Source organism: Amia ocellicauda, chromosome 14 (assembly GCF_036373705.1).
Source record: "Amia ocellicauda isolate fAmiCal2 chromosome 14, fAmiCal2.hap1, whole genome shotgun sequence".
Classification (NCBI taxonomy): Eukaryota; Metazoa; Chordata; class Actinopteri; order Amiiformes; family Amiidae; genus Amia; species Amia ocellicauda.
The window spans coordinates 15,857,515-15,876,468 of record NC_089863.1 but is presented as its reverse complement, the minus strand read 5'-3'; the positions used below and the strand labels follow the sequence as shown (position 1 = coordinate 15,876,468).

Genomic DNA, 18,954 nt, shown 5'->3' with positions numbered 1-18,954 from the left:
TGGCTTCCTCCCTCTGCTCTGCTTTGCCCATTGTTGGTACGGTCTGTATCTATAGATCTCCATGCTTTACCATTTAATTGGGGGTTCTGGGGGGTCAAACTCCCAGTTTTGTCAAGCAGTTTACAGCAGGCAATTGACACAGCAGAGTTGTCGTCAAGTCTTCAACTGCTAAGAAGGGGAAACATACTTTTCTTCTCTGATTTAGGATTGTTGTTACACTTGAGTTACTATAACTATCCAATTGTTCACCTTTGTGTTGAACAGCATCTAGTTTGTAACATAGCCGCTAGCTGATATTTTTATATCTAACATTAGCAAGCTATCTATCAGACAGTTGTAGGTAGCTAGCTATGCCACTACTCTGATGCTACTCTGAAACTCCCTCATTCTGAATGAAATTATTCTAGTTATACATTTCTCCTCATGATGATTGCAGAGGGGTGGTGTGGTGTGGTTAGCGCAGCTGCCTCACAGCTCTGGGGTCCCAGCTTCGAGTCCCAGTTCAGGGTACCTCTCTATGTGGAGTTTGCATGTACTCCCTGTGTCCATGTGGGTTTTCTCTGGGCACTCTGGTTTTCTCCCACTGTCCAGAGACATGTAGGTTAGGTTGATTGGTCTCTCTAAATTGCCCTGTGTGTATTGTGGCGTCCTGTCCTGGGTGTATTCCTGTCCTGACTTCCCTGCAACCCTCACCAGAATAAGTGGTTTCAAAGATGGATGGATGATAGTAGAGAAAATAATCTGAAATGCTGTAAGTTTACACCACATTTATATTTAAGGAACAGTATTTGATATAGACATTTTGAAATAACAGTTTCAAACAGACAGTTTAAAAGTTATTTATGCTCATATAGAGTGTGTACATTAAGGTTAATGACAAGGCCTGCCTGTTAATACTTGAGAAATAACAGGGGAAAAACACCTCATAGAAATATTTATCCTCATAAATAAAGATCTAAAATGGAAATATCTATCCATGAATCTATGGAATGGTTTATTTGATCTAATATATATTTCTTAATTAATGCCAGATTTGTTACACCTTACCTCATAGTGTTATTCCCCCCATCCACCTTGAGGACCCCCCAAGACCTCTGACACAATTCAAACACTGACCAGACCTGAAGGCTGCTAAGGCAGCTTGAACCAGTGAGATAATTAATTCCACTGAATCCACTGAATTCAATAGTGTCGCTGAGGGACAGTGAGAACTGCAGAAAGCCAACTACGCCAGCAGGAATGTAATTAAAAGGCAATACTGGTGTTTGTGAGTGTCAGTGTGTTGGTGCCATCTTGACAAAAGTACTGGGACAAGGTAATGAATTGTGTCACTGTGCTATGTGGAGGAGGCCTTTTGTGCAGTGACAGTCAGAATCTATCTACTGCGGTGTCTGCTCCACTCAACTGTGCAAGTTCTCCAGAGCCCTGGCTTCAAGCCTGCAGGTAAGAACACCTCTGGGATAAACTCGATCATCAACTCGGCCCGAGAGATCACCAAAGGCCGATTGTCTCACTGCTCCGGAGCACACGACTCTCCCGAAAGGACTGGAGCATTGCACATCATGAAAACCGACTGAGGAGTCTCATAGCAGACTCCGTGCATGCACTGGGGACAGCAGTCTCTGTTGGTACTCGGTCTGGTCGCCCTGATCCTTTATTGTTTTTAGTCTGAAAGAGGGGAAATGTGAAAGATGACTGCAGCTGTTGTGTCACTGCAGGCATCTCTCTCTCTCTCTCTCTCCCTCTCTTGCTCTCTCCCCCCCTCTCTTCATCTCTCTCTCACTTTGCTTGTTGTTATTCATCAGAGTCCCTAAGTACTGTTTGGGATTTGATTTGGAGTCGCAATGCAAGGTCAGTGCAGAGAGAGAGCCAGCCTAGGCCGCTGTGCAGAATACAGTTTATATTTTTTGGAGAGAGAGGGAGGGAGGGGGGAAGAGAGAGAATGAGGGGGGAGAGTGAGAGAGAGAGAGAGACAGCACTGTGAGGGGAATGAAAAAAAGGAAAAGAAGAAAAAACGTCTGTGATCAAGCGGAGCTTTCCATCGCTCCAGTGAAATCCCACCGTGTCATTCAAACCACCTCTCAACCTGTACTGTGGCGCTGACCTTGAAAGTACTGAGAACACACACACAAATGCCGTCACAAGCACACACACACACACACACACACACACATGTAGCCAGAGGCACACAGAAATACAGAGACAGGAGCACTGAGAGATACATAGACAGACAGACCAACAGGCTTACACAATCACACAGAGACAGAAACATGCTACAGAGACTACAATACAGACCGTAGACAGTAGCTGGACAGTATACAAAAACAGACGTGCCTTAAACACATTAACACACTTGAGAGACGCACTCACTCACAACAAGACTCATCTCGTCTCTTCTGTTTGTATATTTGTAGAGTGTAGCAGAAAGGTAGCGACACACAACGAAAGAAAATGGAGAACAGACATGCAGCGTGATATCGCCCAGACCATGCAGGAATCAGAACAGCACACTTGGCAAGGAACGGACATTTATTGACGGAAGGTAAAATCAAATGAACGGACAGACAAAGAAAGAAAAATAACGGGCATGCAGTTTTAATTGTATTTGTTTTTAATTTCAATTCGGTATGCAATACAGTCCTCTCATGCGCGAAACAGTGTCTGCTAGATACAGAGAACAGTGGTGGGGAAAGAGGGGGAAATGAAGAGGCAAATAAATAAAAAAAGAATAAAATTAATACATTAACAATGCATAAACAAATAAAGAAATAATATAGATAGATTAATTAACCAAATAAACAATAGATACATGGATAGATAGGTAACATTCATGAAATAATAGGTACATTAATACATAACATGCATTGAACAATAAAAACATAATAGAAGAATAGATACATCAATTAAACAATAAATAATAGATAGATGCTAGATCTTTACAGAGAAAATAGAGCGATAGACAGATGGATAAATATAATGACTGTTAACAGAAGTGATTTAACAGCACTCAAAAGAAAGCACAGCTCTCTCTGCCGGAGCCTCCTGAGACACATGCAGGTGAGCGGGGGGTGGCCGTACATGCAGTCAAATCACAAACGCAGTGGAATGATACTGACGGAAAATACGATTACAGGAGGCGAAAAAACAAACAAACACATCAATCATGTCACAGTTAACCCAACACTCGGAGCTACAGGCGGGCAAACTGGAAGCTGGCAAACTCACACGCACTCCTTTCCCACTGGATACCCCCTTTGGCTGGCACTCACCGAGCACTGGGTAGTTTGTTAGTCAAGATTAAATATGATTTAGTGTATTTAATGTACCAACAGCTCTACGCTCCAGTGTTTTAATGTTCCAAAAGGCAGTGACTGACTTTATTAAACCGTGGCAGGTCAGACTGTGTCCTGATGTGAATTATTAATGTATACAACTGATCCTTTAAACCCAAGCCATTTACACCAGTCCACTTGAATGCAGTTGGCTTTTCTTTGCTCCAGGGCAACACAGCAGCGGCCCAGACAAGCCCCTTACCCACAATCCTCTGATGCCAAAGCCCCTAAGCGTCTAGGCTGACACACTGGGGGTGAGGGGGTCATCTTTACTGGTGGTCAAGACCTGACTGGATTGTACAGATGCGAGGAAACAGCTGGACACTTTGCAAAATCTAATTGTCAATTATTATATTTTAAATTGTATTAAAGGGAGAAAGAAGGGATTACCATATTTAATAATAATAATGAATTGGATGTTAAAATAGAACTAGAAGAGCCAGTCCCAAAATATGACCTGCCAAAATGTATAATATTTATAATAACCATCATTATTGTCATCAGCAGCAGCACCATCTGTGTAGCGCGCCCCAAGGGTAAAGCAAACACAATATAAATCATTTTCCAGAAATCGTAATAAATAAGAACAACGTGGGTCTGATTATAAGTCGGTCGGTGTGAAGCCTTGTTAACCTCATTAAAACATCTGCATCGGCCGCCTCGTTATCACCGCGCTTAACGGACTGCCCTCTTCACTCTAATTAACGCACTCACAGGGGCTGCTGGGCTCTTTGGTGGTGGGGCGGCCCCTGGGAGCACAATGGCCCCTGGACACTGCGGCGGGCAGGCGGGGTAGATAGGGAAGGGGAGACCTGGGGCAGAGGGAAGACACGCATTGTTAGATTCTACACAATGCTCCACTGTGTCACATCAGACTACAACTACACTACTTTACGTGACAATAAAGGGACAAATCAGAACATCTGATCTAAAAAGGTATAGTAGTACAATATACTGTAGTATGGTACAGTATAGTGTGAAAAGGAAACTTGCTATTACTTTTGGTCATCTGTCTATCTACCCATCTATCTGTCTCTCTGTCCATCCAGCCAGGCATCATAAAGATCATTTATAACGATCTCTTTAAATGGACCAAAGTGTGTCAATCAATCAGTGGGTTTTGCGTTGATTGGCAGCATTTTCTGAACAAACAAACACATATTGAATCTGAAGTCATGAGGGGAATTACCAGAAATACAGACACCCAGTCCTTAATTAATTATCCAGCTCAAAAGAAGGTCTAAAATAATTTCTGGCCCAGCTCCAGGAAAATGCCCAGTCATAAGACGAGTGTTCTTGCACCAGCTGCTCAAAACAAAGGAGTGCTGTAGTAATTAAAATGAAACTTTCCCTTTAAGAACTGTGTGGCGTGGCGTTTTCATTTTGGCCAGTGCCATTCTCTTGAAGCCCTGCCAAGTTATACCTTATCATCTTTCATATGCCCATCATTATATATGTTTTAGTTACATCAGGTGAACCTATCTGAGTACAAGAATGATTCTCATACACCCTGCAGATCCTAATGCAGTCAAAACCGAAAGAACAGAGAGCCCATCGTCTTGCTTGAATAATTTAATGGTAATGGAATCCTGCTGCCCTCTGCCTCCCCCTCGGAGACCCCTGTCCAGATGGTCACTCGCTCAATAGATCAATGGAGGAGTGGAGAGGGAGAGGGAGAAGATTTTTTCTCAGAAAGAATTAAGACACCTTCTGAGCAGCCATTTGCAACGAGGCCAGTGGCAGGTGCCTTCACGTCCTCAGTAATAAAGGAAGATAGATTAATTTGCCTATTCTGGGGTACAGGGCTGTAGCAGAAGCGAGATTTGTATATTGGCACACTGTTGTACATGACATACACACACACACACACACACACACACACACACTCACTCTCTGACGCTATCTCCAACACACACTCACGCTCTGACACACACACTGTCGCACACCATTAACACTGACACTCTCATACTCACATTCATGCTCCAACACACACACACACACACTGACACTAACTCACATGGGCATGCTGACACACACACACACACAAATGGAGACCACTTCAGCAACACACTGTGAATCACTCTGGCCCGAGATGAGCCATAGAGACAAAGTGAGACAAACACAGAGAGAGAGAGAGAGAGAGAGAGAGAGAGGCAGCCCTCACTGCCTCTGCTGTTCCTACACTAAGGAGACAGTCAGACAAGACAGAATTATCAGCTATATTGGACATTGGAGAAAACGAACTACGGTAAGCCCATCTGGACAAAAAGAGTCAGGATGGTTCTGTGTGACCACTGTTTGTCATTCATGCCTGAAACATTTCTATTGTTCACTTAATCCCCCTCTCACACTGGCACAGCAACCCGGGTTCTGATTGTTGTGAGGGCAAAAGAGGGTCGACCCGGGTCCAGACCGATCCGCCTAAGCACCAAGGGTCCACAGGCCAATCAGCCAGCACCGACGCATGGCTAAATAGATAGAGCTCGATTTCTTATCTCAAATGATCTCTACGCACCGAGAGAGAGACACCGATACATGTGCTCAGCTGTGCGATGTGGTATGGATAGATGGAGAGATAGATACAGATACAGCAGCAGAGGGAGGGAGTGGGAGTGGGAATAGGAGGAGGAGGAGGAGGAGGAGGAGGAGGAGAGGAGGAGGAGGAGGGGAGGGGGGTGAGTCAGTATGTCCAGCGAGTTACAAAGCTGACTCAGCTCGCTGTGTGCCAAATACATAATCACCATTCCGACTCTGCTCTCTCTGTCTCTCTGTCTCTCTCTCTCTCATGGTGGCTCTCCCTCCTCCATTCCTCCCTCTCTCTCACATACACACAAAGAAAAATGCTGCAGTCAACATGCACACACGCACCCCACACACAGCCCACTTCACTCACTCACTCACTCACAGCTGACTTACAGAGGGGAGAGGTAGGATGGCTATAGTTGCACAGATAGATGTGCAGTTAGACAGAGAGAGAGAGGGGGGGATAGAGGAGAGAGGAGGAGGGGGCAGGATAAAGTCATTAAATTGTGTTCCTCTTTCCTCTCTCTCGGTACTGCGGCACACAAGTCACACTCATCTGTGCCGAAGAGACACACAGAGCCGTCCTGTGGGCAGTCGGGATGCAGAGAAGGACAGTTGGGGGTTGGGGACAGTCCAAACTGTCCAGAGAACACTCCAGTCATGCATCCGCCCAGACCGGGGGGGTCACAACAGGTGGACACGGGCACACGTTCATAAGTGGGCAGCTTGCCAGACGGACCGAACGGTAGAGAGACTGAAGGATGGATATAGAGAGAGAGATAGACTGATCTGGAGAGAGACAGACAGATCTCCCTTTGCCTGTGCTTACGCTGCTCTGGATTAACAAAATGATGGATGGATAGATGGATAGATAGATAGTCACATGAAAAGACAGACAGAAGACAGATGGATTGCTCATTGCTTGTGCAGCTTCTCATCCACAGTTATACCGAGGAGGCTGAGCTGTAGCTAAGGAGAGAGAGAGAGAGAGAGAGAGAGAGAGAGAGAGAGAGAGAGCACTGAACAGATCGAATGAGATGTCAGTTTAACAGTCTGCCTCCTTTGCTATTCTATCCCACTGCTTGTTCCCTCCCTCCCTCTCTCTCTTTCTCTCTCTCTCTCTCCCTCTCCCTCTCACAGCAGTGCAGTATGTGTCTGTCTCCTCCTGCAATGCAGTTTCGTTCCTTACATAAAAAAAGCAGTTCTGCCAGTATGGGGAATAGACAATTCCTGCTAAAGTAATAAAATGAGCAGAGAGACCGGCAGCATCCACAAGACCATAAACGACCACTAATACAAGACACGGAAATCAGGAAAAGAAGAAAGTAAAAAAGAAAAAAAACACATCAACCGAGCAACCAAAACTGCCGCATCTCGGCATGTCAGGCCCAGGCTGTAGCCAGCTACCCTGCACCCATCTCTCGTACGATCAATAACCACGGTCGTTCGTCACCCAAATCTGACTGAGAACCACAATCGGGAAGGCAGTGCACGTAACTGCTCGGTAAGGCAGCTGATGACAACCATCAATACTGATTGACAAACATGTTACCAATCACAAAGATCGATAATGCAGCACCAAGTGGGGGGGAGGGTGTAATGATGTATTAGGATGTGGCACCTTTATTTTGAATGTTGCTGTGGGGCCACTCTAATTGTCCGTCCGGTCTAATAATGGTGTGACAGTGCTGTGTTGGCTGGTAGTTATGAAGAGGGGTGGCGTGGGACACAATACTGCCCTGTGTCCAAAACTTCCCAGGTCGACTTCTGGTCCGATTTAGATATCACTGTCGCTGTTACGTACGTTGGCTCACATTCAAATGACGTCACAAACTTGGCCGGGTTGCGAACATTCTCATTCATCTACAATGAAACTGTCCCTTGATAAGGAATTGGGCATCAACCTGGGACATTTTGGATGCTTTCACTCCACTGAGGGAAGTGGGGTTCTGCAGGCTGGGGATAACTTGGCACTCCGTCATCCAACCCCCTCTTGTGTCATCCCTATTTGCCGGCAGATTCAGGGTGCGGAGTTTTATCTAGATGAAATCGCCCAAGTGTGATAGAAGGGCAGTGGGGCATTCTGGGTATTGGCCTGGCCCTCCCGAGCTTCAGTGGGGACTAGAAGTGATGAGTCAAGTTTAATAATTGGCGAGTGAGGTGAGAAAGGGAGGAAGATATGATTGTATAACATTTATAAATCATAATAAGGGGAAGAACAATAATGCAGCACACGTCTCCAAGACATGGTCAGATAGCACCAAAACCTGAGCAAAACCCAAACAGCACGAATAATTCACCAATGGCACAGCACTACCCCAGAATTAAGTCATCAATACATCTGATCAATCTGGGCTGATATCTCACAGACAATAACACAGTCCAGCGCCACCGATCATATCGATCAATGGATCAGATCACCCGGCACTCGTAGAAATGCATATAACACCCAGATCACTAACAATCATCACCTGATAACCTCAGCTGATCAGTCGCACTGGCAAACGGCACCCATTGCGGATCAATAATGTCAATCGGCTGAGCATTGATCGCCTCGCCCCCTCCGCTTACTTCAAACCCAACAGGAGTGAAGGAGAAGTACTCACAAAGAGAGTAAACCTAACTAAATATATTGATTGATATATATATCAATTGATGGATGCATTATCTTGGCAATGGAGAAATGCTCACTAACAGGGATGTAATCATAATTTAGAGAGAAATACGCTTTTTGTTCTTTGGAAAAAGTCATGGATCTTTCATTTCAGCTCATGAAACATGGGACCAACTTTACGTTGCCTTTATATTTTTCTTCAGTATACATACAGGGTATATATTTGAACCCCCTGCAGTCTCTCAGAAGCAAAGTTTTGGAAAGACTTTTGATCAGGACAAAGTGTTCGCCTCTAATCCACGCAGAGCCACTGATTTGACAGAGGCGACAGACCGAGGGGTGTATCAGTCTCCACTGACACGTTGCCAGCTGCGACTGCGGAGTTTCATTATTCCACTTTGACACGTCGTTTCACAGAGAGGAGGACGCATTGAACGTGTCTGACATTGAAGCCTGGGCGTCCCGTGTGTACTGGGGCTTCTAGTCAATACGTAATGAGCTGTGTACTGATCGTTTTCATTTTATGAGTAACTGAAATGGTTCGATGAATAAAAAATGTCCCCGTGCACGCTGTGTGTGTGTGTGTGGCGCTACAGTCAACGCCAATATGCAAGTTAACCAGTGGGGAGGCTTGGCAGTACAGCCAGTCTTTTGGTCTGTTGCTGTCAAACATTATTTCTGCGTAGAACCGAGTGCCCTTTGCACACCAACACACAAGCTGGGTTCTGAACCCCGTTTTGCAGCAACCCCAGGTTCCCATTGTCATCAGCAAATCACTTGGTTGGGTGTGTCTTGTGGGAAAGATCACATTCTCGAACCAAAAGTCGATGAGCTATCTTTCAAAAACCAAAGTTCTAAGTCTCTGCTGAAACTTCTGAGCCTTCCAGCTGACAAAACATCCCGGGGACGCCCAGGGAACAGGAACACATGTCGTCTGAGGAGGCACAACATGGTGTGTGCTGAATACACTTGTCTTTTTTTTGCACCCCAGTGTGAGGAGGCTGAGTAGATGGAAAGTCCGTACGCAGACAGGAATCGCAGCATGTATATCTGGCTGTGTGTGAGTGGCGAGGCATTCGCTACATGTGCTCCCTGTAGGTTTGTTTATCGGCGTGCATGTGTGTGTCTGAGAATGTATGTTGGAATATGTTTATCTGTGTGTGTGTGTGTGTGTGTGTTTGTATGTGCATATTTTAATTTGATGAATTTAACTGACTGCAGATGCCTTAGGGAGAGCAGAGTGTATGCTACATGTGTATGGAGAGAGTGTGGGGGTGGGGAGAGAAAAAGAGAGAGAGAACAAGAGGAGGCAGGAAAGAGAGAGAGAGGGGGGGGTGGGGGGAGGGAGAGAAAGGGAGAAATAGAATGAGAGAGAGAGTAGGGCCCAGAGATGAAGAGAGTGGGGGAGGGAGAGAGAGAGAGAGAGAGAGAGAGAGAGAGAGAGGGAGGATGACCAGTGATGTATCTGATGATGTAGGTCAATCACCATCTGATGTCTTTACCATCTTTTATCTCAGATGAAGACATTTCTGCAGAAGGAAAAAAAAAAAGTTTTCTCCTGATGCCTCACGACAACATCCAGAACGATATTGAGAGTATATGATGCTTAATATGGTCACTAAAATGGTGTCCTGTAGCAGAATTTCAGTCCAGGATACATGGAAAGTTTGGCACGCTTCGAGGTAAAAACAAAAAAAAACTGTAGTTAACTTTCAAAGACCGACAAGGCAAAACTGGATCAGTCCTTTCTAACAACAACAAACACACATTATGTAACCAAAATCCCCTCGGAGAACTGGAGCGAATCTGGAGATGTTTCTTCCTGGCAAAGCTGAGAAATCAGATTAGGAGAACGAGAAACGCAAGAGGCCACAAACGAAACACTTTTAGGAAGAGCGCGAGTCATCTTCATGAGATAGATGGTGTTTGCGTGGCAGCCTAAGTACTGCATTATTTCAGTCCGTCATGGAGGAAAGGAGAAGTGGACACAATTTCAGCTTCCAAGAAGATCATCATCCCGGACGCACATCCCAGAAATTGCCCGTCTGGGGTTGTTAGTTCGGAATTACGCTCGAGTCAGATCGCAAAGTGCATGACTCACTCCTGTAGTGGCTATATGCTTTTTCTTTTTTCTTCCTTTAAAGTGGGGTCTGCCAAGCTCAATCAGGGATAAATCCAGAGATGGTCTAATACAGTACTGTACAAGCCTGGCAGAGATCCATAATGCCTCTCTCTCTCTCTCCTTCTCTTTCTCTCTCTGTTTCTCTGTCACTCTTTCTGAAAAGTTTATACAGGGAATGGGGATATACTGTCCCTTGTTTCTTTGCAGGATCAACTTGGAGTGCTGACATTCGGTGTGCATAAACCACACGTCCTTCCGGTGGTTTAAATATAGTGCAAAGCAAACTCCCATTGCATTTGCATGGCACTCTGAGCCTTGAGCTCCTGTAATCGAGCCAGCTGTTGGTCTCGGAGATGTCACGCTAGGTATCTTATTTTCAGCAAACTGGCGCTTGGCACGTTGGCAGACATTGTCTCGAACAGGTACGAATCAGTCACTCAGCCGACAGTTTGATCTGGTGTGATTTTCGGAGACTAGGGTGTCTGTCTGTGTGTGTGTGTGTGTGTGTGTGTGTGTGTGTCTTTGAATGTGTTTGCCTGCATCTGCGTCTGTGCTACCACTGCAAGTCGGTGACATCAGGAGCTTGGCCTTCAGCGTCTTATAAAGCTTCCTGGCTCCTCGGCTCTGGCACCGGCTCGCTGTGCCTCACCCTGCCCTGGTGTGAGCTGCGCCACTCCACTGCACTACGCCTCCCTGTGATCGTCCTTCCCAGAAGACAACAGGGCGCGCGCTACAAGTGAGTAATCTGCCTAGGCCCCCGATCAGACACTTTCCCGCCACGGTGATCTTGAGATGACCGACAAACACGCATCCATCCGTCTCTGATAACAGACTCAGATCACCGGGCCCGACTGCCTACTTCCAGCGGACCCAGAGCTCGAGATCAGTCCGGTTCGGTCTTGTGTGACGCCGTGCCTGTATCACAGAAGCGTCACATAGCGATTGACACACGGGACAATACATCACCCCCTGGTTTCTGCATCTCAGAGCCGACCTGACCTTCACCAGGCTGCATGCGATGGTGTTCCTCCCAGAATAGGGGGGCACAACGCCAAGCATAGAACAGAGGAGGCTCCAGCAAGGCAAGGAAGAGGTCGGCCTCGTTCATTCTGGCCCTCTGTGTCTGTGCTGTTCATTTCAGAGTCGGATTCAAAACATATATGCCCACGTATATTATACAATACCATATTGCAGTAAAAAAAAAGTGCTATGCTATACCATAACGCCATCTGTCAGCAGCTCTGCTCCCGAGCGCTCTTGGCTGCTGTGTGTGCGCTTCACACATCGCCCTGTGTTGGAGAGAGACGGGGCGCACACTGTGCATCCTGGCAGAAGCTCCGAGCGCACGCTCCCAGTCCTGCCTTCAACGCAAAGGAAGAGAGCAGGGTCAGGGCTCTTGGGACACATCCATAGCTTCCAGTCTGGATCCCTGCCTACCCCCTGCTGCCCATTTGCAAGATCCCAAACCCCCCCACCCTCTCTCTCTCGGCTGTTTCTAAATTCAACACACAGGCACACTCGGGCCTAGACCGAATCATAACGCTGACCTATCCGCGAATAGCGAATTACACAGCTGTCCCCTCTCGCATTTGGCTTTAAAAACAGTAAACAGCGACTCCTATCCATAGAATAAAATGGATATGTGTGTGTGTGTGAGGGGGATGTGATGATCCAGCAGAACAGGCTTTTCCAGGAGAATATTAGCCCCCGGAGAATGACAAATCTGAGACAATAACAAAGAAAAGGGAGAGCAATCGTTTTTTTTCTATTCTGGTTTCCCAGAATAGATCCATCTTGGGTGAGGTGGAGGAAAATAAATAAATCAATAACTAACTTCTACCAAATGAGTTGTTCCTTTCCTCTTCTCGGATTTTAAGAACTCGCAAGAAGCTTTAATAACCATCACCAATGCCTTTAAGGAACTGCCCGACCCCCTGGCCCCGCCTTCATTCGCCATCTTCTCCCCATCCCCCCACTCTTCCTTCTCTCCCTCTCTCTCTCCTGTGCAGACCTGACTTTCTCAATTTGCTTTCACTACTCAGCTGGGACATTTGTGCCACTTCTTCTGCCCTCCCAAGAGGAATCTCCCCCTCTCAAAAGGCCTGAGCTGGGAGGAGCGACACTAGTTTATAAACCATGTGATCCTGTGCATTTTACAGATCCCCTCTCCTCCTGAGGCACAGAAAACCGTCCACGCTCTCTGCTTCGATGCTGGCTTCGGAATTGGGGTAGGAAGATTGCCACCTACTGGTCTACCAACTCACTGCATGTCGCCTAATGGAAGATCAGAGCTTGTCCTCTGCTTGTGCCTGGATTCTGTGGCGCATTTGACTGCCATTCACACTTGGCCTTCCTGGGTGTGACACGAGTTACCAAGTCATCCATTCATCCATCCATCCATTTGCAATAACTGCTTCATCCAGTACAGAGCCAGAGCCCAACCCCAAGCATAGATAGATAGATAGATAGATAGATAGATAGATAGATAGATAGATAGATAGATAGATAGATAGGCCAGAGCCTGACCTAGTGGACAGATAGATAGGCCAGGCATAAAGCAAGGTATACCCTGAACTAAACACCAAACAATCCCCACAGATTTTGTCTCCTTCTCATTTAAATCAACCTGAGTTTTCCTTTGCAGCATTTTGTTTGGTATGCATGAAAATGGCGGCCTTGAAATGTAGTTTTACAGATTACATTTTTGCCCCAATGTTACTTGGTGAGCTGGGAGTGGAGATCAGATTGGGGGGTGAATCAGCTTCAGGGCAACTATACTGTGATGACTCGATAAGCTACTTTGACACACTACAATATAAGAGCCGATAGCCCCAGTGAGAGACAGACAGACCCCCCGATCAAAGTCCATTACAAAACCTGCCCTTCGTAAAGATTCGCCCTCCGTCTCAGCAGCAACCTCAAAGCACAGTGAATACGCTGTGAACTCGTCTGGACAAAAACACACATACGGCAACAGATACCTAATCAGTTCAATGAGATTATATGGACCTTTCTGTACAGAACAAACAGGGTTTGGAAAAACACAGACAGGTTTGGTGAAGCATTGTGAAGGTTGTACTTTGACAAACAAGTGTTGTGTCCCTTCTGTAGCCATTTCAGGCTTTTCTAGATTTTTCAGTTTCTCACAAAATCAAAATTCTCCTACTTCGCATGCCTGTACGCAATGTACCTTCACGTTAGCTTCTCGATCGATGTCATTTTATTTCATGATATGTTTAGTTCTGTGGAATGCGGTTGTCTAAATGTCACTTTTGTAACGTTTTTGGACAATGTAGTGAAGACATTGCCACATTGTTGCCCTGGTTGCTTGATTATAACGTTACTTTCATTAGCTGCCTGATGAGAGACTACTTGAGTAAGACGGGCTGAATGAGAGCCCTTTCTGTTTGGACCCTGAAGTACGTTTCTGTTCTTTTGCATCGGTGTTGCACCATGGCACCAGCCAGCAGGTTTAAAACACCCTGGATTAGATACATGCATATTCATAAACCTTCATCTGAGCTTCCGAATGTGAAAACAGTCCACCACCATGACAAAAATCGCCAAGATTCATCTGCGACTCTAGCGTAGGGCTTTCCCGGCCTTTTACTTGGCGAGACCCCAATTAAGCGCTGGCAAATTTTTCTCTGGCCACGCGATGCTTCACACAGGAGCCCGACATGTTTTGCGTCATAAATATCACATTACAATTTACAGACCTGCTGTCGGCGCTCTCCATTTAAAGCATTTTACACATTTTAGCGCATGTTCTTTGTATGTAATGAACAAAAACAACCAGTCGCAAACTAAAATCACCCTGGATCTGTGAACCCCTCAGTATGTAGGAGTGCCACCATAATGATTTTAGCCACTGTACGAAACAGACCCCACATCGAATATACAATCTTGCGTCTCTCTCGCCCTGAACCACCTTCCGAGGGGGGTTGCCCCGCATCCTACCCGTGTCTGTGCTTTCCTACTTTGTGACAATGTGGGTGAGGACTTATGTGGGTGAGGATTATGCTTCAGAGAGCCCAAAGACTAGTTACGTTAAATACTTTAAGATCAGTCTCCCATTAGCGTTCCCTTCATCTGATTCCTGACTTGAATAGTGTTGCTGCAAGTGCCTTAACACTGTGAAATCAACATGCTCGTCAAGGGAAAAGCACCAAGCTTCTCAGCCTGCTTTCCAGCACTTGTTGATGACATCACTGTGGGCACCGGGGTTAAAGTGGCATTAACAACTTGACCATTTTATTTTAAGTATTACTTTTACAGGTGTGTTCAGATCGTGTCATGTTAGACAACAGCCCAGTAAAATGCATGAAACAGTGCTTTATTTAATAATAACAACAGGGCCAGAACTCAACCTGAGAACTATTGTGTCCTACACCAGCTACATTCTGTCTGCCTAGTGTTTTTGTACCTGCATGTCTCTATAATAAAAATAATAATAACAATAATACATAATATAGTGCCTTTCATATAGCATAATCACAAAGCACTTTACAGAGCTAATCAAACAGGGTCTCAACACAGCTTCTGCATCTGCAATAAAGTGCGATCCAGTCTCCATTCACAACACTACCCATACAACCTATGGGACAAATATATATACATCTCTATTTGGGATAATAGATCATTCTCCTTTATGGTCCCACTGTCTGTGTGAGAGTTGTTCTGTGGAGGGCTAACAAACAGATGACTGTATTCTCCCATTGCATTGGCTTTACTAAAGTAAACACCCATCTCTTCGATGTCCTGGACTAGATACACAGTTTAACACAGACACCAGACAGAAGAAGAGAGAGAGAGAGAGAGGAGGTGGGGGGGGGGACTACGGTACATGTATAGTAAAATAATCCTATTACAAATGGGGGATCAGTGGAAAGAACTGAGGGATTTGAAATGTTAAAACAGAGGCTCTAGTAAAAGTAAAGTACAATAGTGCTGTTACAATATGGTGTTACAGCAACAGTACAGTGCAATTGTGGGATAGTCACGCTGCAATAGTAAACGGGAATTAGCCGCAGATGTACAGAACTATAGCCATAAGTCAATGGGGTCTCTAGTACAAGTGTGTTTTAAAACTGGGGAGCTGCTGTACCGGAGGGGACTAAGGTAAAACTACAGTGGATTAGTCCTGTGGAAATAGCTGGCTACAGTGGACATGTTGGACAGTCAGTTAATAAAACAGTGAAATTGCAGTCCAGTCATTGTGCTGCTACACAAGTATTCGTGTTGCATTGGGGGTTATGGGCGAAGTACAGATATAGGTACAATGTAGCATGTAATGTAATATAATGTAATATCGGTGGCTTAATCCCTTTCCTTTGACGTTTCAGAGACAAGCCTTAGCGAGACTGTAAAATACTCAGCACGTATATAAAAATATTTGGGAGATTATGGAATAATACTAATTATTATTTTTATTTGTATTATTGAGAAATGTGATTAAAATGTTGCAATAGCGCACGTGTATGTCACAAAAGAGGCTTAATTAGTATAATTACACACGTATGCGCAGGGAAACACGGCAATCGCGTTGAAAGCGAGAATAAACACGATTACAGCAAAGGGACAAATAAATACCAATGAAAACACACACAATAAAAAACGCCTTGATAATATGATCATATGCATGCTATACTAAATGCCAGGACTTGATTACTAATTTCTTTCGTTTTCAGATATGGGAGAAACGAGATGGGGGGCAGTTTCACAGCACCCCCTCCTCCCCTCCCATATTACAATCAATGAGACTGGAATTGACCGAACATTTTTGCTGCAGTGGAGACACATTTGCGCGGCTGTGAGACCCTCTCCCTGGTTTTCCGCGACACGCATGCAATACGACACACATGCATTTCCTTTTTCTATTCTGTTCAGTCAATTGATGGTGTGAATGGAAAGTCCACCCAGGACAATAAAAACGCAATGAACGCGTGCCTTGAACAAGCGTGACTAAAATAAAAAAGCTGCTCCACCAGATAATAATAATATTATAATTGATCACAATAACAATACAGAATTTCGCGTCAATCAGGCACCCATTACACGGGGAATTGTGCCCGCAACCAATAAATCACACAGGGATGCACAGTGCAGGGGCACAAGCCCCTCTCTCCCTCTCCCTCTCCCTCTCTCTCTCTCTCTCTCAGTAGCGCCATAGTCAGGAGAGAGAGCAGGTTTTTCCCTGTGTTGCCGCGCTAGGCTGCAGTAACTCGACCCAGCGCTATAAAGCGCTTAACCGGAGAGTGTGCGTGCGTCGCCGGGTAATTGACAGTAATTGACGTTTTGCAACAATAGGACGACGCTGTGCAGCATTAGCGACAATCACGATTCAGTGCAATGGTTATTATTATCAATTAAAACAAAATACAGCTCGAACACGCCGTGTGATCATAACACAAGGCGTTTCCGTGTCTCTACTTTACTTATTTATTTATTTATGCTCTCCGATCACAAAGGCAGGCGCTACACTGATATAGCACAGACCCGGCAGCGAAAGACAGATATGGCTACCATTTTCCTCCTTTTTTTTTTTTTTTTTTGTTATCCCATACTGGGCGACTGAGAATGGGACCCATATGGGACATGGATATGCATACGTGTGCATGCGTGCATGTATGTCGGCACCTCTATGTTTTCTTTACGTGTTTATAAATACACTGTATAAATTCCCAGTTAATGAGCAACCCCCCCGCCCCCCCTCCCAGTGCAGCGATTGGCTGCTGGGCTCCAGAGCTAATCAACGTCATGTTTCACAAAAAGAGACAATCAGAATGAAAGAAAAACAGAGAGAGAGAGAGAGAGAGAGAGAGAGAGAGAGAGAGAGAGAGTTTGCATTGCAGTGGGACTTGCAGAGCAATAGAACCGGTCCTATAATAATAATAATAATAATAATAATAATAATAATAATATGACGAGGGGGTACAGCATAGGCAATTCGTTGTAGGGTTTGCACAGACTGCAGTGACATCAGTTGCGCGCTCTCTCTCTCTCTCTCTCTCTCTCTCTCTCTCTCTCTCTCTCTCTCTCACACACACACACACACACACACCGTCCACACCAATACATAAATCATCAACCCCCCCCCACCCGCCCCTCACTCCGGTTCCGGGTTGGTGTGACCCAGCACCCCCCCAAGGATTATATGCTATATCCCACCGCAGTCAGTGCCAGCCTGAGCCCTGGCCCCCCAGCGCCGGGAATCAGCTCCCCTTGGTCTTATAATGGCCAGATCAGTATAAGACTCCCTTTCTTTCTTCTAGAGGAGGGGATGGGGGGCGGCATGGGCTCTGGCTACCCCACATCCCTCCGCAAAGGAATGCAATTCTACTCGGAAAGAAACTAATCATTATTATTTGATCGACAAGCTTTATATATATATATATAAGACAGTAATCCCACCCTCTATATACACACACGTATATGTGCATGTAGCTATGTGACAGCTACACATACATAGACTGTAATGCACACACGCACGCACGCAGGGATGGATGCACACATAGCATGCACACGGGCATAAACACGCACACGCACACGCACACGCACGCACTGTGGGCATCCAGACACGCAATATGCACCCGTGCCATCCCGTCTCTGCCCATGAATGAGCCCAGGCTCTGCCACAACGCCCGTCTGCGGCGGGTTACGGAGGTGGTCGTGGGGGGGTGTTTTGCGTGGGGTGGGGGGTAGGAGTCAATCGGTAGACGGCTTACACTTCTCAGCTCCTGCGTGCGGTCCTTCATCGTGTCTCCGTGTCCCGGTGAGGCGCTGTATGTCGGCCGGCGCTCGGTCCCTGTCTGTCGGCGCTCCTGCCCGTGTCCCTGCTCCCCCGGCTGCAATTACTCTTCTTGAGGATTTTTTTTCCTTTCCTTTTTTTTTTTGACCCCTCCCCGGGTTATGTGTTACAGCGATTGTTTTTCTATCGCTCGCTGCCCTCTCGGTCCTTCTCGGTGCTGTTCTTCTCCTCTCTCCGTCCAAATGAAAGGATGCTCCGTGCTGGCGCCGCGCACTCAAGGTGATACTCGCTCGGTACTGATGCTGCAAAAAAAAAAAAAGATGCAGGGGGAGAGGACTGCGCATGCGTGGCTGGGTCTCTCTCTCTTTCTCTCTCTCTCTCTCTCTCTCTCTCTCTCTCTCTCTCTGTCTCTCCTCAACCTAACCCACTCCTCTCTCCCGCTGCACACGGGAACACACACAATGCAAACACAGCGGCACCTGCAAAGCACACCGGGAGTTGTAGTTTTACTGTGTGAATGTATCTGCTCTAATCGCAGAATTTGATGATGATGATAACTGATGACGAAGGCATTTGGCTTAATTGATTAAACACCTCAACCATTAGGGTTGTA

General features: G+C 45.9%; 1 protein-coding gene across 1 annotated transcript in view; it reads right to left on the bottom strand.

Moving 5' to 3' along the window:
• The window catches only part of LOC136768859 (syntaxin-1B), a 39,371-nt gene extending 20,722 nt beyond the window's left edge, over nucleotides 1-18,649 (bottom strand). Inside the window, exon 1 of the mRNA XM_066723249.1 lies at nucleotides 18,319-18,649. Within this exon, the coding sequence (XP_066579346.1) occupies nucleotides 18,319-18,348 (30 nt within the window). The 5' untranslated portion in view covers nucleotides 18,349-18,649. The remainder of the gene's footprint in view (nucleotides 1-18,318) is intronic.
• Nucleotides 18,650-18,954: the final 305 nt, after the last annotated feature.